This window comes from Mercurialis annua, linkage group LG3, assembly GCF_937616625.2.
Source record: "Mercurialis annua linkage group LG3, ddMerAnnu1.2, whole genome shotgun sequence".
Lineage (NCBI taxonomy): Eukaryota > Viridiplantae > Streptophyta > Magnoliopsida > Malpighiales > Euphorbiaceae > Mercurialis > Mercurialis annua.
Window position 1 is genome coordinate 72212111 of NC_065572.1, and position 22775 is coordinate 72234885.

General features: G+C 35.7%; 4 protein-coding genes across 6 annotated transcripts; 3 read left to right on the forward strand and 1 right to left on the reverse strand.

Moving 5' to 3' along the window:
• Nucleotides 1-2020: 2020 nt before the first annotated feature.
• On the reverse strand, nucleotides 2021-6977 carry LOC126673136 (uncharacterized). Of its 2 annotated transcripts, none has more exons than XM_050367125.2 (5): nucleotides 6699-6977; nucleotides 3417-3501; nucleotides 2729-2842; nucleotides 2453-2537; nucleotides 2021-2359 (listed from the first exon to the last, which is right to left on the reverse strand). In XM_050367125.2, exons 3-5 carry the CDS (start codon nucleotides 2801-2803, stop codon nucleotides 2196-2198), a joined length of 324 nt encoding a protein of 107 aa, XP_050223082.1. In that variant the 5' UTR covers nucleotides 2804-2842; nucleotides 3417-3501; nucleotides 6699-6977; the 3' UTR covers nucleotides 2021-2195. The 2 variants fall into 2 exon arrangements, with proteins under 2 accessions (XP_050223082.1, XP_055960927.1); XM_056104952.1 differs by lacking the exon at nucleotides 6699-6977 and adding an exon at nucleotides 3625-3711.
• LOC126673135 (subtilisin-like protease SBT1.3) lies at nucleotides 3709-6443 on the forward strand. Its single transcript, XM_050367124.2, has one exon. It carries the CDS (start codon nucleotides 3946-3948, stop codon nucleotides 6271-6273), a length of 2328 nt encoding a protein of 775 aa, XP_050223081.1. The 5' UTR covers nucleotides 3709-3945; the 3' UTR covers nucleotides 6274-6443.
• A 4016-nt stretch (nucleotides 6978-10993) lies between the features above and the next one.
• On the forward strand, nucleotides 10994-16940 carry LOC126674551 (probable protein phosphatase 2C 75). Of its 2 annotated transcripts, XR_007639559.2 has the most exons (5): nucleotides 10994-11605; nucleotides 11742-12113; nucleotides 12562-12667; nucleotides 16116-16195; nucleotides 16355-16443. XR_007639559.2 is itself a non-coding variant. In XM_050369017.2 (4 exons), the coding sequence occupies exons 1-4, from the start codon at nucleotides 11192-11194 to the stop codon at nucleotides 16669-16671; spliced, it is 1209 nt and encodes a 402-aa protein (XP_050224974.1). In that variant the 5' UTR covers nucleotides 10996-11191; the 3' UTR covers nucleotides 16672-16940. The 2 variants fall into 2 exon arrangements, 1 of the variants encoding a protein (XP_050224974.1); XM_050369017.2 differs by lacking the exon at nucleotides 16116-16195 and having other exon boundaries at nucleotides 10996-11605; nucleotides 16355-16940.
• A 2959-nt stretch (nucleotides 16941-19899) lies between these two features.
• LOC126673763 (receptor-like serine/threonine-protein kinase At4g25390) lies at nucleotides 19900-22287 on the forward strand. The gene has a single exon (XM_050368021.2). The coding sequence runs from the start codon at nucleotides 20081-20083 to the stop codon at nucleotides 22121-22123; it is 2043 nt and encodes a 680-aa protein (XP_050223978.1). The 5' UTR covers nucleotides 19900-20080; the 3' UTR covers nucleotides 22124-22287.
• Nucleotides 22288-22775: the final 488 nt, after the last annotated feature.

Below are 22775 nucleotides of genomic sequence, written 5' to 3' on the forward strand. Positions count from 1 at the left end.
CGTGATTTAATTTGCAATTGACCTAAATAAATATATATAACAAGGATGAAACTAGCTTTTGTGAAATGTAGGGATGCATTTGATTCGTTTGAGGGGCAAAAGGTATGATAATAATTACTCCCTCCGTCCCAATAGAGTTGTCCACTTTGCCTTTATCACACAGTTTAAGAAAGGCAATTATTGTTTATGGGTTTTATAAAATTTTCCTTACTTTTCTTATCATACCCCTATTTAATATAGGGTCCACTTACAATTTACTTTAATTTATTCATTAGTGGATTTTAAATAGGGGTTATAAAGTAAAATTGAATGTAAAGGTTAGTTACTTTTTGAAAGTGGACAATAGTTTTGGGACAAAAAAATTTCTCAAAGTGGACAACTCTATTGGGACGGAGGGAGTATATTTTTTTTTAAGTTGAAGGGTGTTTTATTGTTAAAAAAAAATTACAGATGTGGGTGCCCTTTCAGACAATATGCCTGATTCTGCCCCTAATCAAAAATCATTTATAATTTTTTTCTATTTCATATTGGAGATCATTTTTTACTCTCAGTAGTGAAAAGGAGAGGGAAAATTTGATTTGGTTCCATATAAATATAAATGTATTTGATCCGGTTCACTTGAAAATGACTTTATTGATCTTTCTTGTCAAGTTGAAAGGGCGAATTAGTCCTTTGTTCAATTAGTAAGCTATATAAACCAGAGCACTTTCATTCTCATGACTCATCAACATTCAAATATAGATAGCTCAATGGTGGCTAATAATCACCGACGGCTCTCGACCTTTACCCTAAACTTTCCTATACCCTCTATATTTTCAAAAGCTTTCCTAAATCTTCAAAATTTTATGGCGGCGCTCATTCATGATCCTTACGGACGAAAATACCCTCAACCCCGACTGTCATTTAAAAAAAAAAATTGGCGGCGCCGTGTCAGCTGACACGTCACCAAAATACTCTAAAAATTGAAAAACCGAAAATACCCCTAAGTTAATATTTGAAAAAAAAAAATCTAACCCAAACCTAAACCATCTATTCAAATCCAAACCACCACCCGACCCAAACCCACCCCGTCCCCTCCGGTCGTCTATTCACGTACTTCTGTTCTCAAGAACAGAATTTTCTGTTCTTGAGAATAGATAAAATCTGTTATAAAACAGATGAAATTTGTTCTCGGGAACATATTTCCAAATTTGTTCGTGAGAGCAGATTTCATATGTTCTCAGGAACAGATTTCCAAATCTGTTCTTGAGAGCAGATGAAATCTGCTCTCAGGAACAAATATGACCGGAGGACGGCGACGTTGATGGCGGAGAGCGGCAACGGTGGCGGTGGGCGGCGATAGGCGGTGATGATAGGTTGACCGGATGTAATGGGTTTGATTTAATGTGGTTGGATTTGATTGAGTGTGGTTTGAATAAAATATTTGAAGGGTATTTTAGGTGTTTTTTTTTTTTTGGATATTAGATGACGTGTCAGTTGTCACCTGGCGCTGCTTTTTTTTTTTATAATTACAGCCGCCAAAAATTAAGGGATATTTTTGTCCAAAAGGGCCATCAATGGCGCCGCCATAAAATCCGGGGAGTTTAGGGAAGTTTTTGAAAATATAAAGAGTTTAGGAAAGTTTGGGGTAAAGGTCGAGGGCCGTTGGTGATTATTAGCCCTAAAATGGTATGTATAACGGGAGATAAAATTGCAAGAGTGAATCTTCCTAAAAAAAAATCTATCATAAATAAAAAAAAACTTTCAGAAACATAAGCTTCGAAAATCAGAAAAAAAGGAAATCAAAATTCTTGGAACTTATTGTCCCCAACTAGACTGTTAGAGGTGGCAATCAATGTTTTAAGAAACAAACAAGACTGCTCGTTTCAACCGGTTAAATTAAAAATTAGAGTTTATTCTAATTCGGTTTTTCTTTAAAAATAAAACATACGAAAACCCCTATAAAGTTGGAAAAAAAAACAAAAATTACTGGACACTAGATTCTAAACTACAAACCATGGGAAAATTTTAAATACATAGATTTATTCTAAAACAATGTCATATATATGATATAAATTTATTTAGTTTTCAGTAAAATGGGTTGATTTAGTTGTTAAATTGGTTGAATTGTAAACCTATGATCAATGCCGGTTTGGCTACGGATTTGATTTTGAAATGAACAGTGGCGATGATGTTTAAATTTTAAAAGCCTTCGCTCAGTCTAAGAATACCCGAAAACCATAAATGGCTATGAGAGCTTTGAATGCAAAAATTAAATGTGTATTAAACCGACTGGCAGGATCAGTAATTATAGAGACTGGTCCTCTCGTCGCCAATATTACAACCTGTCGTTGTACGTCGAGTAGGACCCTCCTGTATTCTGCATGTTAGAGTAAAGACACATGGTCAGTGAGTGAGTGAGTGGCAGATGGACACGGTGGCGGTGAGCGGTGATAGCGGTGCTTATCACTACCTTTTATTGTGTTTAGTGAACAGTAGGTGGCAGTTCGTTGGGACTTGAACTTGGTATCAGATATGCATGGCTTTGGTCCCCGGTTCTATCACAAGACTCAATAAATAGAGTTCCAAAAAAAGTTTATTATAGTTAATTATTCTTTCAAAACACCTCCTTTGTTTGTTAATTTCTACTCTTTTAACCCTAAATTAATGTGGTAGACGTACTTACTTTTGCCAAACCAGTATTCATCTTTTTCCTTTATTTCATTTCACAAAAAGAGAGCTTTTTTACCTGATTTCTGGTGACTAGGAAAAGTGACTTCATTATTGAGTACGAGAGTTCACTTTCAGCTTTCCCCACCCACATTTGCAGTCCTCTGCAAGCTTTGCTCCTAGTACATTTACACTACACATGATAGATAATCCAAGTTATAGTCATTGATGGTGTGAACAAGTCAGGGCTACTGGCGAGTTACTCGGTTGCTCAATAGAAAAACTTGCATCGACCACTAGCTATTCGAGTTTAATATCGAACCGAACTGGGATATTAGATAAAGAGACTAGTGACGGTCACAAATCTAAATCAATTTAAATCAATTTTTTACGCATAAAATAATAATCCATTTCTTTATTTTATAGACTTTTTTAACATATAAGGTGATTGAATAATATAGTTTATAGCTAACTTTTCTAAATGCATCATATACATGTATTAACCTTTTAAAAATTAGATTTTAATGAGTTCAAGTTAAGTTCGAGTAATTAGTATCATATGAGCTTGAACTTAAAAGTTTAAACTCATGAACTCGAACTTGTATAATCTAATTTGAGATAATCCGGCCATGACTCGACTCGTCTACGACCAGCCTAAGAGACGTATAATTTTTAGAAAAAAATTGAAAGATTGAAGAGAATATTTGTAAGCAAAATAAAAATTTACAAAGACGAATATTAGAAGGATTAAGGATAAGAAGTAGTACCTTAATTTCTTTTTCACCTAATAATGGTGCACAGATATGCTTAAGCTTTCAGTGTGTTTAGGGTCCACATGGTGAGATCTTTAGCCTACAAAGACCCAGACATCAATTAAGGGTTCTGTATAAGATTTCCCAAAAATTTCTCATAATTTCGATAATTCTGTTTGCTGCTGTTACTAATCATTCACTAAAACTAAAATTTTCTCTTTACCTTAAGAATCTTATTTGGTCAGTAATCCAATTTTAACTGATAAGCTGAGAATATAATTAAACACATAAATGATAAACCTGAATTAAGAGAAATGGAGCTCTGCAAAGGACCATAACCAAATTAACTTCTATCACCAGCCATCGCTCCATTCTCCAACTAGCATTGATGAAACAACCACCCACCATTATTACCTGCCAAACAGGACATTGCAAATGTCCTCTTCATCCTCTTTGATATTTTCAAGCCTTAAGACACCATATTTACAAAACCTTCTTCTTCTTTGCTCTATCTTTCATTTTAGGGAACTCCTCTTAGCCTAGAATGTCTGTGAGACAATTAACATGGCTACTTTCCATTGTAATAGCCTCTCTAACCTTCAATGTTGTCCTCTCCCACCAGATGACCAGAAAGACCTACATAATCCAGATGGATAAACATGCAAAGCCAGAAACTTATCCCAATCTCCTTGAATGGTACTCTTCGAAAGTCCAATCAGTATTGTCTGAATCTGAGAGTGGAGCTAATTCTGATGATGAGGAGAGGATAATTTACAGCTATGAGGCTGTTTTTCATGGCGTTGCTGCCAAGTTGACTGAAGAAGAAGCTGAGAGGCTGGAGGAAGTAGATGGGGTGGTGGCTGTATTCCCAGAGACTAAATATCAGCTACACACAACAAGAAGCCCCATGTTTCTTGGTTTAGAACCAGCAGACAGCACAAGTGTGTGGTCTCAAAAAATTGCTGATCATGATGTTATAGTGGGAGTACTAGACACAGGTGTTTGGCCAGAGAGTGCAAGCTTCAATGACACAGGTATGACTCCAGTGCCTGCTCACTGGAAAGGGGCCTGTGAGACAGGCCGAGCATTTGAAAAACACCATTGCAACAGAAAAATTATCGGTGCAAGAGCATTTTACAAAGGATATGAAGCTGCTACTGGAAAAATCAATGAGCAAACCGAGTACCGGTCACCAAGAGATCAAGATGGTCATGGGACTCACACAGCAGCTACGGTCGCTGGTTTTGCAGTACGTGGAGCTAACCTATTGGGATATGCTTATGGAACAGCAAGAGGAATGGCCCCTGGTGCAAGAATTGCAGCTTACAAGGTTTGCTGGGCTGGTGGGTGTTTTAGCTCGGATATTCTGTCGGCAGTTGATAGAGCAGTAGCTGATGGAGTGAATGTTCTCTCTATATCTTTGGGTGGTGGAGTTTCATCCTATTATCGGGACAGTCTGTCTATAGCAGCTTTTGGGGCGATGGAGATGGGCATTTTTGTTTCATGCTCAGCAGGGAATGGAGGACCTGATCCTGCTAGTCTCACAAATGTGTCTCCATGGATCACCACAGTAGGAGCTAGCACCATGGACAGAGATTTTCCAGCAACTGTTCATCTTGGAACTGGGAGAACTCTAACCGGAGTTTCGCTCTACAAAGGACGGAGGACTCTTTCAGCAACCAAACAATATCCTGTGGTTTATATGGGTGGTAACTCCTCCAGCCCTGATCCAAGTTCTCTGTGCTTGGAAGGAACTTTGAACCCACACGTTGTTGCTGGAAAGATTGTAATATGTGATCGCGGCATTAGTCCAAGAGTACAAAAGGGTCAGGTGGCAAAAGAAGCAGGAGCAGTAGGAATGATTTTAACAAATACCGCAGCAAATGGAGAAGAGCTTGTTGCGGATTGTCACCTAATTCCAGCAGTTGCTGTAGGTGAGCAAGAAGGAAAATTGATAAAACGTTATGCTTCAACTCGAGGAAATGCCACTGCAAGTCTAGCTTTTCTTGGTACAAAGATAGGAATCAGGCCATCTCCAGTGGTGGCCGCATTTTCATCTAGAGGACCAAACTTCTTGAGTCTTGAGATTCTGAAGCCAGATGTTGTTGCACCAGGTGTGAACATTATTGCTGCTTGGACTGGCGATACAGCTCCGTCAAGCTTGCCAACGGATCATCGGAGGGTAAGCTTTAACATACTGTCTGGAACTTCCATGTCATGCCCCCATGTTAGTGGAGTAGCAGCATTGCTTAAAGCTAGGCACCCAGAGTGGAGTCCAGCAGCAATAAAATCTGCTCTGATGACCACAGCTTATATTCATGATAACACCCAAAATCCACTGCAAGACGCCTCTACAAATACTTCTTCAAGCCCATATGACCACGGCGCAGGCCACATAAATCCACTGAAAGCTCTAGACCCGGGATTGATTTACGACATTGAAGCACAAGACTACTTTGATTTCCTGTGCACCCAACGGTTATCCCCATTACAGCTAAGAGTTTTCGGCAAGTACGCAAACAGAACCTGCAAAAAATCTTTTACAAGTCCAGGAGACTTGAATTATCCAGCTATATCTGCAGTGTTCACAGAAAGCAAAACCATTTCAAGCTTAACTCTTCGAAGAACAGTTACCAACGTTGGACCTCCGACTTCAACATACCACCCAGTAGTGTCTAAATTCAAAGGTGCCACTGTTGTTGTTGAGCCTAAAACCCTGAAATTCACAGCCAAAAACCAGAAACTATCTTACAAGATTACCTTCAACACGAAATCTAGGCAAGTAATGCCGGAGTTCGGAGCACTTATATGGAAAGATGAAGTTCACAAAGTAAGAAGTCCGATTGTTCTCACATGGCTGGCACCGATATAAAACGCGACAACCTCCGTATCGTAGAATAATCAAATTGTTTTTGAAGAGCCGAGGCAGCTCAAGTCAACAATTGTTTTTCATTAAATTGCAATGTAGTTGTTTTTTTCAATCTTGCAGTAATATATTTTGAGCATTCTTGCAGTAATATCAAATCCATGGTGCATTTTTAACACCTGATTTCATTTAGTCTTGAGATAAAATCAGTGGCAATTTAGGAATAATGTGTGATAACGAGTGTACTCTGTTTGTTTTGCCTCAAAATTCAATTCACATGTTATACAAATCGTTCTACTAATTTGAATTTCATTAGAAAAATTCTTGGATTCAATCAAGAATGCTAATAAAAGAACATAAGTATCCATAAACAATGTGAATCATAAATTAAGTGGAATCTCATAAAAATATAATGAGTGGAAGAAATATACCTTGACGAAGGTGAAGCAGAACTGATTCAGCTGAATACAACCGTCGGCAAGTTCCCGGCCAAAATGTACAGTCGGCAGTCGGCACTAACTTCAACTACGGGAGGATCGGAGGACAAAGTTTAGGTTACTGTTGGTACCGGTAAAAGATTCTCGTATTTAGCCAACCGCTCTACACCATAGTTGTTTGAAGTTCCCACCGGAATTGATTCTGGTTCTAGCAGAAGGCTTCACCTACTCTTTCAAGTTATCATTGGCCCAATTAGATTTGATATAGGCCCATTATTTAAATATATTTCTCTCTGATTCATATTAGTTTCTATTTGAAATAACTTATTAACACTCCCTATTTTTTATTACTTGACCTTTTTTAATCAATGTCTTAGTTATTTGTCCATTTATATTTCATAATAATTTTAATTATTATCTTTTAAATTATCCATTCCTGATAAATGAATGTGTACAAAATATGTATCAGCTCATAAGGCTATATGGGTATTTATTTTTATAATTTAAAATAAAAATTACATTATTTTAGTATATACATTTTTGACTAAAAAGACAAGTATTAGTCTTAAATTATATTTTCAAACTCTATGAATTTTGAGGTCATCGGCCAAGTTATTTATCCATTTTATATATTAAAAAAATATCATTTAGGTGACAATTTTTTTTGCATAGATATATTAAAAGTCAGCATATTAATAATTAGTTTTTTTTCTACTCAACTAATTAAAATAAAAAACAATAACAAAAATAATAAAAAAAATTAAAAATTATCATTAAACCTGAATTAACAAGTATTTTGGAAAAAAAAAACTTAGGCTAATAATCACCTATGACCCCTCAACTTTAGGGGTACGGGCACTAAACCCCCTGAACTTTGTGGCGGCGCTCACAAAAGCCCTTTTGGACAAAAATACCCCTGGCGTCGTTTTTTGTTTGGCGGCTGTCTTTTGAAACAGAAAAAAAAATTAACAGCAGCAATTGTCAGATGACATGTCATCAAAAGACAAAAAAAATAAAAATATCTAAAACACCCCTTAATATAATATCTGATAAAATAAAAAAACCCAACCCAAAATCCAACTACCCATTTAAATCCAAACCGCCACTGATCTAACCACCACCGCCACTCCACCACCACCGGAAAATTTTCCGGTCATCTTCTCCGAGTGAATGATGATCGGAAAATTTTTCGGTCACCAAAATTTTCATCTCTCTGAGGAACGGGTCTGTTCCTCAGAGGAACAGATCCGGCGATCTGTTCCTCAGAGGAACAGATAAAGATGACCGGAAAATTTTCGGTCATCTTCAAAATGGAGAAGATGACCGGAAAATTTTCCGGCGGTGGTTGGGTGGCGGGTCGGTTGGTGGTTGGGTCGGTTTTTAGGTTGACAGAATGGTTTATATTAAATTGGGTTGGTTTGATTTTTTTTCTAAATTAAATTAGGGGTATTTTGGGTGTTTGAATTTTTTAAGTTATATTTCTGACGTGTCAGATGATATGGCAGTGTCAGATTTTTTTTAAATGTCAGTTGACTGAAAAAACGGCGGCAGGGGTATTTTCGCCATATTTGGAGCTTAGGGGGTTTTGTGAGCGCCGCCACAAAATTCAGGGGGTTTAGCGCCCGTACCCCTAAAGTTGAGGGGTCATGGGTGATTATTAGCCAAAAACTTAAGAATGACAATTATAAAGAATAGCGGGAGTAGTTTATACTTACATTCTTTTTTTTTTTTGAGATAAAAAGTTATATTAATCAAAAGCTGATTGATAAGCCAATACATAGAATTTGATAATCGGAGGGACATGCCCCAATCAATTAGATAAACTAAAATAGTCATATGCTATCACATGAGATTTTCTATTAAAACAACATTTATGCATCTCAATTAAGTTAAAGTAGTCATTTACTATTAAACTGATAATATTACAAAGCAAAGAGTTGTTGTTGAAGGCATCCATTACAACCTTTAAAATAAAGGGAATTAGATTAGCTTCGCTTGCCATGATAATACTAATTTTAATCGCACGATTGCTACAGCTAGCAGCTATAACTTCATCGTTAAAATCCCTAATCACGTCTTCTGTGACATATCTCTTCTCTTGAAGATTAAAGACATCATCGATATTGACGCAAAACATATCGATATTTGGTGAATTCCGTCGTAAGATGGTGGCTCTAATTGTTTTAGAGATCCAAGTCGCTTGCATCGCAAAAGACAATTTCATCTCTAACGATGAAAAAAAACTACTCTTAATTTCGATTAGATCAGATCTAATGAAATTAAGATATTAGAATAAAAAATAATTTCTAGATCTAGACCATAAATGGCTAAGAAAAAAATTTTATTCAAAATTAAAGACAATAACTATGAAGAAAGCTAAAAAGACTGAATATAAGAGATTAGGGAGGTGATTTTAGGCCAAAGATGGTCAAAAACCACCTCCCAAATGACAAAAAGAAGAAAACTTATTAGGGTTTGAGAGGTTTCTCAAAGAGAGAGACGAGCAAGGGTTTTTTTTTGCTGTATGTATGTTTCTCAAGACCAATAGAGGGTTGAGCCTTTTTTAAGCTTGTTCCTTGCAGCTTCGTGAAGGACAAAATATATAACCCTAACATTTTTTAATTTCAAATCACAATATTTGATAAGGTATTTGATATACTTACATTCTTAACTTTACAAAATATATAACCCTAACATTTTTTAATTTCAAATCACAATATTTGATAAGGTATTTGGGTTGTAAAATGATAAAAAAAGTGACTTTTTAACAAAAAAAATGAAAGGTTGGTATAATTTATATCAAATTTTAAATAATGTGTTTAAATTTTAAAAACGATAAAAATTGAAATTTTATCAATGTTTTTAAAATCATTATAGAGATCGAACCGGTTTCATCAAAGGCTCATGGTTTGACCGGTTACCGGGCTAGCTCCAATTTTAATAAATATAATTTATTTAAATTAAAAATACATAATATTATAAAAAAAACATGATAAAATATTTAAACAAAACTATTTTAAAATTTTATTATGTAAAATTTTATTATAAATAATTAATACATAACATTTTGTAGATTAAGTTTTTCAGACGAACAAAAAGAGTTATTTTTTTACTTTAATAATTATTATTTATTACATTTAAATTATATAATTAAAATCTATAAATAAATATTTTGATGACACATTTAAAATAAAAGTTATTATTTATTGTGTAAAATATAATGATAATTAATCCATATTTAAGTGCATATATAAAATAATTAGATTGTATGAGAAAGGAAAGAAAAGAATTTTTAATTTTTTTTATAAATAATTATAATTAATTCTTTTTCCAGAAATAGTCATTGTATATATAAAGGTAATATCCATCAATTATAAAAAGTCTAAAAGTTGTCATTTAACAGACATGTTAAATCATGAGCCACGTTATTAAATTTTTTACGTACAAACTGAACCGAGCAGTAATGAATAAATTAATTTTATAAATCTTAAAAAATAATTATTAAATTTATAATTTTTATTATGCTTAAAATATACCACTATTTAAGCGTTCTAATTTATTAATCATATCTTTAATAAATTTTTAAATATTAAAATAAAGAAAAAAATCAAATACTTATTTGTTGAATTAATTGTTTAATAATAATATAATATAAATAATTATATTTTTATAAAATCATTTTTTTATTTGAATATTTAATATAAAAAATCTGTTGAAATTTAAAGTACATAGGGAGTATATTATAAAAACAATTATTTTTATAATACTTTTATTTGATAAAAATAAATTGATTATGTGATCGAATCCATGTGCGCTTTAGTTATGACCAAAGTAAAGGCGCGACCGCTTACCAGAGGCTCAGTGACGCTAGTTTTGCCCTCACTCTAATAAAAATTTCAAACGTATACACGCCGCTGCCAGCTTCTCTGCTTACCTCTCAATGCTGCCACGTGTTAACTCGTCGCAATTTAAGGAGAGAGAAAATCTTTAGAAAAAGAAAGACTTCTAACTGTGGGCCACTTGGGAATTTTAGTACAAACGTGGGGAATGTTTATTCGTCCATTTGTTTAATAACGACTCCGTGGACCTACACTTGTCAGATATTCCAACACGTGTAATATTTCCATATCCCGAAGATCTCGATATATCACGATAAACAAACGAGAAAATGAGTGGAATTAGATGCACACGTGGCATGAGGTAAGCGTGTGGTGGTCGGTGAGGGTGAAAAGGGGATTTTACTCATCGTAATTGCCCAGAATGCTTACACGAAAGAGATATAGAGAAAACATTACACGTTGCCTTTTCTTTTTTGCGTCTCACAGAAACGGTAAACAAAAAAGCAAACTTTCCTTCTATGTCTTATTTTCTCTTCTTTTTTCTGTGGTCTGTTTTCTAGAATCGCCGTTAGTTATCACTGACGGCGACGTAGTTTTGAGCGATTAGAAGATTTGAGGATAATTTTGTTTGAGGTTTATTTGTGGTCAATGACGGACATCTGTCGGAGAATGCTGAGCGATAATGATGATGAAGATTCGCCAGTGAAATGCAGGGAACGACGTCGTAGGAGAATTGAAATGAGGAGGCTATCTTCTTTACCTTGTTCCGGTGCACCTTTTCCTCCGCCTCATCCGTCTCTAATAACTGATAACAGCCAGATGGAGAGTACTCAGAGGTCAGAGACTGTTGCGAGCGGAAATCAGATTAGGACTGCTGTGGATGATACTGTGGAAGCGCAGGTAGTTGAGAACGAACCGACGTTGGGGATTATGTCAGTGGCGGGTAGGTCACGTGACATGGAGGATGCTGTAGCTGTACGTACTAGTCTTTGCAAGCCGGAGATTAATAATCGGTTGCCGGTGCATTACTTCGCTGTGTACGACGGTCATGGCGGTTCTCACGTAAAGTTTATTCGCACCGTTTAATATTTTTTAAACTTATCTTTTTGATAAGGTCGAAGTTAGAGTCATAGGGGTAGTTTCGTTATTTAAAATTTATTTGATTAATTGATCGGCGCTCTTTTTTTTTTATATGCAGGTGGCGGCATTATGCAGGGAGAGGATGCACGTGTTCTTGGAGGGCGAACTGATGCGCGTGGACCACACTGATAATGTCGAGAGTGGAGAAGGTAACAGCAGCAGCGGCTCAAGGGAGCGTGAATGGGAAGAGAAATGGAGGAGTGTGCTGACCCGAAGCTTCAGTAGTATGGATGAGGCTGCATTATCAACATGCGCGTGTGGCAGCATTGGGTTCGAGTGTGCGTGCAACCCGGTGGAGGCGGCGCTTGGAGGATCAACTGCTGTTGTAGCCATGTTAACTCCGGAGAACATTATCGTTGCTAACTGTGGTGATTCACGCGCCGTGCTGTGCAGAGGTGGGATGGCAATCCCGCTTAGTGTTGATCACAAGGTTAGTTTTGTAAATTGAATTGATCACGGTGCTTGATGATTGTGAAACGCATGCGTTTTCGTTTGCCACCTGGATGTGTAGAGTCCCTAGAACAGCTGCTGGCTTTTTTTTTTACTTGGTACTGTAATTTGTCTGCTTGTGAAATTATGGGAAATTGTTGCGAGTCTTGATGCCTGTAGAGTGTAGACTGTAATTACGTTTCATTTCTTCAAGTCTTACGATTCAAAAATGAGGTTGTAAGGTATTTCAGTCAATAATTAAATGCTGCCTGCAGATTTTAATGATAGGTAGAGGTTATTGTTTCCTATTAATTCATTTATTTTCTAATAAACTGTTTTCGCTTACGATTAGAGCCGGAATGAGTTCTATTTTGTGAATCTAATAACATGATTCACTGTGGTACCTTAGTATATGATTTATTGAGTGTTCTTCCTAATTTTGGTTGCAGCCTGATAGATCAGATGAACTTGCAAGGATTGAAGCTGCTGGGGGTCATGTCATCTATGTAAACGGGGCTCGAGTTGAAGGCATTCTTGCTATGTCCCGAGCAATAGGTAAATGCTCTAGGTTTAATTGATTTATTTTACTGTTTTAATCAGGAATATTATTTCTTTTTTTTCCTTTGATGAAAAGGAATGTTACAACTTAGTATGATGTGTAGGCTCTAAGAAAGCGTAATATTTGTGATATATGAAACTGATCTGTTTTTACTTATCAATTCCTTTAGAAACTTGTTTATTAATTTATCATCACTTGGCTGTATACACACTAGACATTCATTTTTCACATTTACAAAAATAGATTTGCATGTGGTTTACTGTCTGCTCCCTATGTTGGATGTATTTCTAAATGCATGGTCTACTTGGATTTTTACCCCTTCTATATCGTTTGATGCGCATTAATTTCTACCTAGTTAAGATTTGTTAAAGGGTGAGCAGAAATTGTACAGTATTCTGCTCTAATCATTGTGAAATTGTTTATCTGAGTTGAATGTCTTGATCATTGTTTCTTATATGAATGTTGATGACAAGGTATAAGTTTCTAGTAATGTTCACACTAGATAACATATTAGTATGCTTGTACCTTTTAATTTGATTATTAATAACTTGAATTCTGTTATTAAGTTCCAAAATATGCGTAGAGTCCACTAATCGTATCTATCTCTGTGTTGATAGTTACATTTCTTTTTTTAGTCTTGAGTTTGTAAATTTCTTGGAGTCTGAAACCATAGAGTTTTTTTTTTTTTATTTCTTGGAGGAACAAAATACTTTTAGATTAATCATTTTGGTCTCTTCTCAATTTTTGTTTTATAAATATTCATTGGGTTTTAGGACAATAATGTTTTTGCACATGAGGCAAGGAAATTTCACTCTCTGGATTATGGTTTTGGGAACATGCAACCTGATGCAACTCAAAGCATCCTCCTTATCCTAGATGTTGCTCTCCTAATTGTTGGATCACACATTCAACTCAAATTTAAAATCCATGACGAAACCACTCCTTTTTTTGGGGTGGGAACTAGCAAGAAAAAAATTTGACATCACGAGTTATTGTATTATTGCTGTGAAGACACTGGAAGGTTGATATGATGATGTTAGCTAATCAAAGCATCAATTATTTGACTTTTGTTTTTAAGTTGTCTATGGGTTGCACAACCATCGACTTTTATTTTTTGTACTATCTATGGGTTACATAAGTGGGGTTTGTTCTTTTCCATAATGTGTCCACCCTTTTATAATAACCTAATAGGACTCGAGCGTCAAAACTGATGTCGGAATTAAGCTTTAACTATGATTTTTGTAAATGTGGAATATGAAGTATATATACTGTTTGGCATCTCATTTTGAAAATATATTTTGCTTCCCTTTTGATGATCTGCCAAAGTACAATGTTATAAATATATAGATGAAAGGAATGTTTATAAATCCTTTCCCTTAAGTTATTATTCTTCATCTATACTAAATTCTCAGGGATTTTTAAGGAATATCTAGGTGTATGGCTCGATTTTGGGCAGCTATACACGAAAACAAATTTACTTTATGCGACTTCCTGTGATTTTCCTTTTCCTACATGAGGAGAGGTAATAAGGCATTAAGATTTGAGAATTTATTTTATGCAGTGAATAAAGTGAAGACTGATCTAAATTATTTATCCGTTTTTTTGTTGCCCTGGTTTATCTTCGTAATGTTTCACATCGTGAATTTCTTTGAATTATGTGCTTTGATGTTTTATTTATGCATAACATTGCCTCTATGTAGTCACTCAATAGAAGGATCCAACCTCGTAACTAAGATACTTGGTGTACGATGTAGAAATATAAATGATTTGGAGATTATGTCCTTACTTACATACCATATTTAATTGAAACTAGTACCATAACTTGTGATAAAAGCAGAATTGATTTGCACCGTAAATGATGACAAAAAGGATGGGATAATCAATGATTGAGCAGCTTCTCACAATTAAATGGATTTTTTATATATTAAATTTTATCGCCGTGTACCATACTTGTCTTGAATAAGTGTGATAGTCATAGGCATTATTAATTTGCATATAAATTTTAAGAGAGGGGCGGAGCATAATCATATATGTTGTCTTAGTTATATAAAACTGTGGGCTTGAAATTATATTAAAACTGTTAATCTTTCGATGTGAAATTCATTGCTAATTTCGGAGATTAGATTTCTATTAGATTATGTGTTTTAAATATGAGAGATTAAGGATAAGGGACACTTCTATAACAATGTTACGTACTTGCATGAGGTGATAAGAACATTCATAGAGCGAGAAAACAAAATATTTAGCAACCATGCAATAGTGGCATATATCTCAAAGCATTAAACTTTTTGTCGTTTCCGTTCTTGCAATAGAATTCGCTTTATGAACGTAAAAGTTAGAGGTTGAACAATAATTTTAAGCATAGGAGGAATATCTTTATTTAGATGATTCACGTAATGCTTAAATGGAAATTTGTTATTAGGTTGGTGAGTGGATAAGAGTTAAGACATTAACAAAATTATCCAAATTAGAGATGAACTAAGGTTGCATAAATAACTATATGTTAGACATGAACGCGGGTGATGGAATTCCACGTCAGACATGAACTGAGGTGAAGGACCTTTACTCTAGACACGAAATAAGGCGACGGACTTCCTTGGTTAATTAGATTTTTTGAATTTAAGAGAGGTTATGAGTTGTTAATGCTACTTGTGAGTGAGAATTAATGAAGAATATTGCAAGCTTCATAATTGTTACAGGATATGCTTTAGATATGAGGAATGAACCCTTCAGCCAAGTGTTAGGATCGATACGCACTATGCATTAAGACATGTTTTAGCCATGGAATACATAGGCGAATAAAGCATATGCTTTAGGGGTCTAATTGATCCTCAATTACTAATTTAGGCCGAAAAGCTTTGTAGTTCATTTTCCGCGTTAGGCATAAGAAGGCACGTGTTAGATTCAGAGTTCGGATGCGTAATGTTTGTCCTCAGATAAAGAGATGAAAACAAGGGACTGTTGATGAAATCTAGATTGTGCCAAAATTAGCTTCTTATTTTTCTTTTCATTTACTTTTGCAGCTCGTGATTCTTTTCCTTTTATTCCAACTTTCCTTTCGCTTTTCTTTATTTTTTTCCTTTGTCGGATATCATTCTTATCGTCAAAGTTTTTTTTATAAATTACACATTTGGTATATTTGCAGTTTAGATCTCCATCTCCTTGTACTTTGTTTTGTAAAATTGAAAATTAGTATTATATGTTTTACTTTAAATTATTACGAGATGATGAAGGTATGTACTCTGTCAACCTGCTGTTTCACATGGTTTTACTAGAGAAAATTCCAAATGTGGAATACGAATCTTAAGAACTAGAGAAGAATCTATTCTGCGCTACATGTTCATCGATTTATTTATACATGTAACGTACTACTGTCTATATATTGATTAGACTTATGTGCCAATTCTTCAAGTGATTTTATTTCAACTAATCATCTGCCTACAGCTATAAATTCTCCTTGAACTTGCTGGGATAAATAGGAGAGCTTGTTTGATTGTTTCCTATGGAAATTCCGCACAAGCCAGGTAAATGTATAGCTCTTTTGCTATACTATCAGGTGACAGTTTGATGCTTGAATGAGGCGTATTTGTGTTTGTATATTCATTATCCTCTTGCTTGCAGCATATATTTTGAAACATCTAAATTCCATTTACAGGTATACTCACTTTTTCCTTCTTGACCAGGGGACAAGTATTTAAAGCCCTTTGTGACATCAGAGCCGGAAATCACCTTCACGAAAAGAGAACCAGGTGACGAGTGTTTGATTCTTGCTAGTGATGGTCTGTGGGATGTATTGTCAAGCGACTTGGCTTGCGAGGTAGCTTCCGAGTGCTTGCGAGAGGGAAGTCCTACAACAAGGACTCAGAGGGAGGATGAGGGGGCTGGGGCATTGTATCCTTCTCGAAGTGTATTGGCAGCTGCGCTCCTCACCCGTCTTGCTTTGGCAAGGAGAAGTGCTGATAATATCAGTGTGATCGTGGTTGATCTGAAGAGGAGTTAAATGGCTCGTTGAAAGAGGGTGGATTAGAGTCGGTTTATGTCGAAATCAACTTTGTACAGTTGAGGACAACATCGTGCATAGATAGGTTAAATTGGGGGATACAAATATTTACATTATATTAAATGCGTTGAATTAGCTTGGACTTTCTTTAACCATGGTAGGCTGAAGCGGCTTATTTGTTATATGGTTTTTTTAGTTCAGTGTCACCATGCTTCAAGCATGAAACAATGTGTTTCTTTGGGCATTAAATAAAATCATTTGGCAGTCAACATTAAGTTTCTTTCTTCAGTTGCAGGAATGCACAACATTGTCAGTCTTTCTGTGCCGTACAGTGGGATTTTATAGTCATCGCTGTCGCTGAAAGGTCAATTTCTTGGCCTGCACTGTGTTCTGTTGAGCCTGGAAATTGTGAAATTCTGAGCTCAAGACTTAATGTGAAAAACAAACAGTGGGGTGTTTAGTTGCATAACTTCCCCCTCTCCGAATAAAAGTTGTCTTAAAGCATGTCAAAACATGAGCGTTTTGAGACATGCATTGGAGAACTGTCATTTGCACCTGCGTTGGTTTTAAATTATCTGTCATTTTCTTGGAACATGTCCGAAAAATGCTTATCCAATCCATGGGAAACTTCATATGTAATATCCATTTTCTTTTATTCCGCAGAGGAACGTACACTGTGCTAATTAATTAACACGCGGAAGAGAAAATCGCACCTCAAGCAATCCGTCGCTCTCCTATGCTTCCTGCAGCAGGACTGATGCAATACATATTTGGAGTAGAGTGAATTAATACTCTGTCAGAGAGCTTGAAAGCTTATCTTACAAGAATTGTGGTTAAGCCTATTGCTAACCTGAGAACTGGTGCAATTTTTTTCATCGGAGTTTACTTTCTCTGTACGGAAGAGTGCTCGCTGGATAGGCAGGTCGGTTTCTATATATTTTCTAATTAAATGAATAGACATTTTCTGATCCATTTATGTTTTTTCAATGACAGGCATTTAGATGTTTTCTAATCCATTTATGTTTTTTTAATGACGAACGCGGTTCTGGAAGATCTTGCAGTTGATATCTGTTTATTGTCATGCATCATGTGTACTACTACATTCCATTTAGGATATGAATTAACTAGTCTCCTTATTCAGCAATATAAACAGAGACTTAGCCCACCGGTGACTACGAACAACTCAGTTGCTTAGTTGTTGGTTTCCACTTTTGAAATCTTGCTTTAGATCCATGTTAATTGCAACAAGTTTTTCCAAGAGATATATTTTTATTAGACAATCTACAAATCGGACGACGCATGTTTTAGAGTAATTATCAGTAGTGATTTTCAGTTTTTTGTGAAATGATCCCGTGAAATAAGTTTAATTAAGTTAATTACTGCTTAACGAATGTGCCGCTCATCTCATGTTTTTGTCATGATTCCTAATAGCTACTTCATGTTTTACTTGTCAAAAGTAAGAACAACTAGTTGTTAAAAAGTAGGCCATCTGATTTTGAACCACAATTGTTTACAGGATACTATAACAGAAAAGTAGTTTCACTAAGCAAAATTTTGACATTGAGGAGGATGGATTATTGAATTGGTTTGCAGGGGCGGAGCTGGCATTAGAAACTAGAGCGGCTAATTATATAAAAATTCAAATTTAATAACCATATACTTTTTTATATAAATAAAAAGACTGGAAGAGTTTTATGAAGATAAAAAGGTTAGCCTGCAAAATTTTTCTGAAATAATTCAATAATCATACCTTTTTATAGAATGATTATTGCAATAGATATAAAATTATTATTTGCACGTGTTTGACAAGAAGTGAATGGCTGGCAGAGTACAAATGAAGTATGTGCGATCTGTATTTGTTTTTTTGAAATTATGTGCGATCTGTATTTGGAATAGGTGCAAATGGAGAGAAATTATAAATGAGGATATAAAATTAAGTAAATGAAAGGGATATTCCCTCTACGAAACTATATAAGAAATGCTACAATCAATTGACGAGTGAAGTGTCAATTTCTCTTTTGTTTATTTTTGGTGAATATATTCGTCTATTACTTTAGGCATCTTTAAAGCAAAATCTTATTTAATTTTTGAGAATAACTACTCATATCAATGGTCCAAAGAAGCCACATGGGGTATTTTAAGTTGTTAATAGATACGTAATTCATACCGGCAATTTAAATGATACGAGCGCTGGATTATGAGTTAATTTTTTTTTTATAAACGCTAAAAATCTCCAGTTTCCAATTATAGTAATAATAAAAAAAGTGAAGAAGCTTCCTCTTAGACTTTGGCTGGCCTTCTTTCTTTACCTGGTATTGTTGCTTTCTCTTGAAGCTTCACTTTTTTGACCAGAGAAGCAAGATCAAGTGGACACTAATAAAATTATTATATATGTGTTAAATTATATGCCTAAATAAATAAAATAAAAATAATATCTGTTGATTTGGAATGGAATGGAATGGAATATTTTACCAGGTGATTAAAATATTTTATTTATTGATTCAAGTTATGTATCCAGCTGAGGAGGAATGTGTCAACATATTCACTGTCAGAAGAAAGAAATATTTTGAATTTTAGCTATTTTTAAGGAAAAAAAATTACTCTCTTAATAAAAGACATAAATGCTAAAATTCCGTTAATTCTTCATGATCAATTTCTTATGCTTTTACTATTTATATACTCTTAATTTTTAAATTATCTTTAGTCAATATTAAATGTCTTTCCTTAAAAAAATTATAACAAATATCAGACTAATAAAATGTAGTATGAATAATAATAAATAAATACAATGTTATGGACTAAAATATAATTTTTTTTTTAAAATAGTGTCCTTATCATGACAGAAATTGCTAAGGAAAAAAATGAGAAAAGTAAAAGGTCAAACCTAAATAAAAGAAAACAAATTGAAAGTTAGAAGATTAGGAAACAAACAAAGAAAAAAGTAGAAAAAGAAATACCTACTCCACTTTCCCTCCTATAATTAATCTTTCAGTAGCAGTACATCAGCTGGTAATTGACCTCTAATTATCATCTTCATTTTATCTAAAATTAAAATTATTTAAAAGTAATTATATTGAAAATAAATAAAATAAATTTATTTATAAACTATTTAAATTTTAGAGCTAGTGAGCCGAGTTGCATGCCATTCAAATAAGGTAATTTAAGAAGCTAACCGCCTGAGCTACTTAGCAGACTCTTTTATGCACATTATTAATCAACAAAACATAAAAACAGACCCACAAGCTTTAGCCGACACCCTAAACAAAATCCAAAAATTGCACCAAAATCTGAACATTTTAACAGTTCATACTCTTAAAATCAAAATCCAACTCCATCAAATACATCACAAAAAAAAAGATAAAAATCAGACCAGCTATGAAACCTGGTCTCTAATCATACATCTCCCACCATGCCTTCGCGCTCACTTCCGCCACTGCCACCGGAATCATCCTCCCCACCACCGTCGTTTACCCATCACACCCGTTTTTCCACTCGTCTCATCCCTCCCATAACCGCTGCCACCGCCGCCTTTTCCTTCCTCCTTGTCTTTACGTTCTGCTTCCGTAAAATCACCCGCAACCGCACCGTCCCATCAGACGCCAAACCACCTCACCGCTTCTCCTACTCCATTCTCCGCCGCGCCACCAACTCCTTCTCTCCTTCTCTCCGCCTCGGCCAAGGCGGGTTCGGCTCCGTCTACCGCGGAACTCTCCCAAATGGTCAACTTGTTGCAGTCAAAGTCATGGACTCGGGCTCTCTTCAAGGAGAGCGCGAGTTTCAGAACGAGTTGTTTTTTTCATCGAAGCTCGAGTCAGATTACATCGTTACCCCACTTGGGTTCTCCTCGGACCGGAAACACCGGTCTATGTTATTGATTTATGAACTGATTCCTAACGGTAATTTGCAGGATGCACTTTTACAGAGGAAATGCCCTGAATTGTTACTGTGGAGTAAAAGATTTAGCATTGCTGTTGAGATTGCTAAAGGTATTGCTTATCTTCATAATTTTAATCCGCCTGTTATTCATGGTGATGTTAAACCTAGTAATATTTTGTTGGATAAGTCTTTTAATGCAAAAATCGCGGATTTCGGATTGGCTTGGATGGATTTAGAATGTCAGAATCCGAATCAGAATCAAATTCAGTGTGAGATTAAGGTTGAAGAGAGTGATGTAAAGAAAACTGAATTAGAAAGTGTTAATCTTGAGGATAATGGATCTGTGGTAGAGATGGAGAGTGTGAATACGGAGTTTAATTTAGGAGTGGATCAGTCTCCGGAGAGTTTTATTAGGGGCCCTGTTTCGGTTTCTGCTACGTCGCCGGAGAGTGTGGTAGTTGTTACGCCTTCGGCGGAGACTGTGGAGGTTGTTAATGCTTCACCCCGGGAGGATTTTGACGGAGTTAGTGTGGAGAGTAATGGTGAGATGTTGAAAGAAAGAGGGGGTAGAAGTGCTTCTGGTAGGTCTTGGTGGTGGAAGCAGGATAAGATTGATTCGGGGGAGAATGGGGCTGTGAAGGATTATGTGATGGAATGGATTGGGACTGAGATAAAGAAGGAGAGGCCGAAGAGTGATTGGATTGCGGCTTCGTCTTCTAGCAATCAATCGACTGTGAAAACGGATAAAAAGAAGAATCGAAAGCGGTTAGATTGGTGGGTGTCGTTGGATGAGGAGAAAGAGGATAAGATTTTGAAGAGGGAGAAAAGGAGACAACCAAGGGAATGGTGGAAGGAGGAGTATTGTGAAGAATTAGAGAAGAAGAAGAAAAAGAAGAAGAAACAGCAGCAAGACAAGGGAATAACGAGTACGGATGGCAACGGAGGGGAAAATTGGTGGCCGAGGGATGATGAGTTGTACGCCGAGAGGAAAAAGAAGAAGAATAAACGGAGTAGAAGTAGAAGTAGTCTCGGCAGTATCGACTGGTTCAGTGGTGAGTTATTTAAGGCTAACCACATTAGCCATGATTCTTTAAGTGGAGAGATTCCGAAGAGTGGAGGAATTAGTAGTACGCCGAGCATGAGAGGAACTGTTTGTTATGTTGCTCCTGAATACGGGGGCGGTGGTCGTTTATCTAGCAAATCCGATGTTTACAGTTTCGGAGTTGTCTTGTTAGTTATTATTGCAGGAAGACGCCCACTTCAGGTTTCTAGCTCACCGATGTCTGAGTTTCAGCGAGCCAATCTAATACATTGGGCTCGTCATCTTGCACGAGCTGGAAAGCTTATTGAATTGGTTGATCAATCTGTACAGTCTATAGATCGAGATCAAGCTCAATTATGCATTACTATAGCTCTGCTTTGTTTGCAGAAATCCCCTATCCGTCGCCCTTCGATGAAGGAGGTTGTGGGAATGCTCACGGGAGAGCTAGAGGCTCCCGAGTTACCAATTGAATATTCGCCTTCACCTCCATCGAGGATCCCTTTTAAGTCCAGATCGCATAAGAAAGTCCGGTGAGTTTTTGTCAATTGTTGGTATAGATCATTGGTTTGGATAATACATGTAAAGAGAAAATCTTACTTTACCATGAAATAGATGGAAACAGTTGCACTTACTTTAATGTTGATACGGCCTTTGGCATACAAGTAAATTGATTACTAACATCATAATGTTCATGTAAAGTAATTGCAGATTATCACACACACTGTTGGGTGAGGGTGACCCACTCCTTTTTTTGGTCTAACAATGAGTTTTAGAAATGTGATTTAGCACTTGAGTGTGCTTTTTTGAAGATGGCCCATGTTTTTAGTGATGAAGCTATTTTGGTAACTTTGATGAGGTTCTTTAAAATTTGAAGTAGCTTGGCTTTTTGAAGAAATTTAGCACTGTTCTTATCCACACAAAAAGGTAGTTACTGGGTTAATGATTTGTGCTATTTGTGTTGGCAATTTTGGTACATTTACAAGTACTAACAACATCTTTATATAACTGATGAATTATAGTTCAAATAGTATCGGGAAAAACTCTGCTAAGTTCTTCGGTTTATTTCCCATTCCCCCCCATTAGGAATAAAAATTCCCCTCCCAACTAATCCAATTTAAAAATAGAATCTCGGCTACTGCCATGAGATTCTAATCGTGGGCTGAGATGAAGGATTCAGAATGCTAAT

Bases quoted from the DNA above. Each gene is read 5' to 3' on its own strand.
- LOC126673136 (XM_050367125.2), bottom strand. From the start codon at position 2,803: ATGTGGGTGGGGAAAGCTGAAAGTGAACTCTCGTACTCAATAATGAAG. The intron at 2,538-2,728 runs GTAAAAAAGCTC...GTCTTGTGATAG, and splicing joins TCCTAGTCACCAGAAATCAG to AACCGGGGACCAAAGCCATG. The intron at 2,360-2,452 runs GTAGTGATAAGC...TCTAACATGCAG, and splicing joins TTCACTAAACACAATAAAAG to AATACAGGAGGGTCCTACTC.
- LOC126673135 (XM_050367124.2), top strand. From the start codon at position 3,946: ATGTCTGTGAGACAATTAACATGGCTACTTTCCATTGTAATAGCCTCT.
- LOC126674551 (XM_050369017.2), top strand. From the start codon at position 11,192: ATGACGGACATCTGTCGGAGAATGCTGAGCGATAATGATGATGAAGAT. The intron at 11,606-11,741 runs GTAAAGTTTATT...TTTTATATGCAG, and splicing joins ACGGTCATGGCGGTTCTCAC to GTGGCGGCATTATGCAGGGA. The intron at 12,114-12,561 runs GTTAGTTTTGTA...TTTTGGTTGCAG, and splicing joins CGCTTAGTGTTGATCACAAG to CCTGATAGATCAGATGAACT.
- LOC126673763 (XM_050368021.2), top strand. From the start codon at position 20,081: ATGCCTTCGCGCTCACTTCCGCCACTGCCACCGGAATCATCCTCCCCA.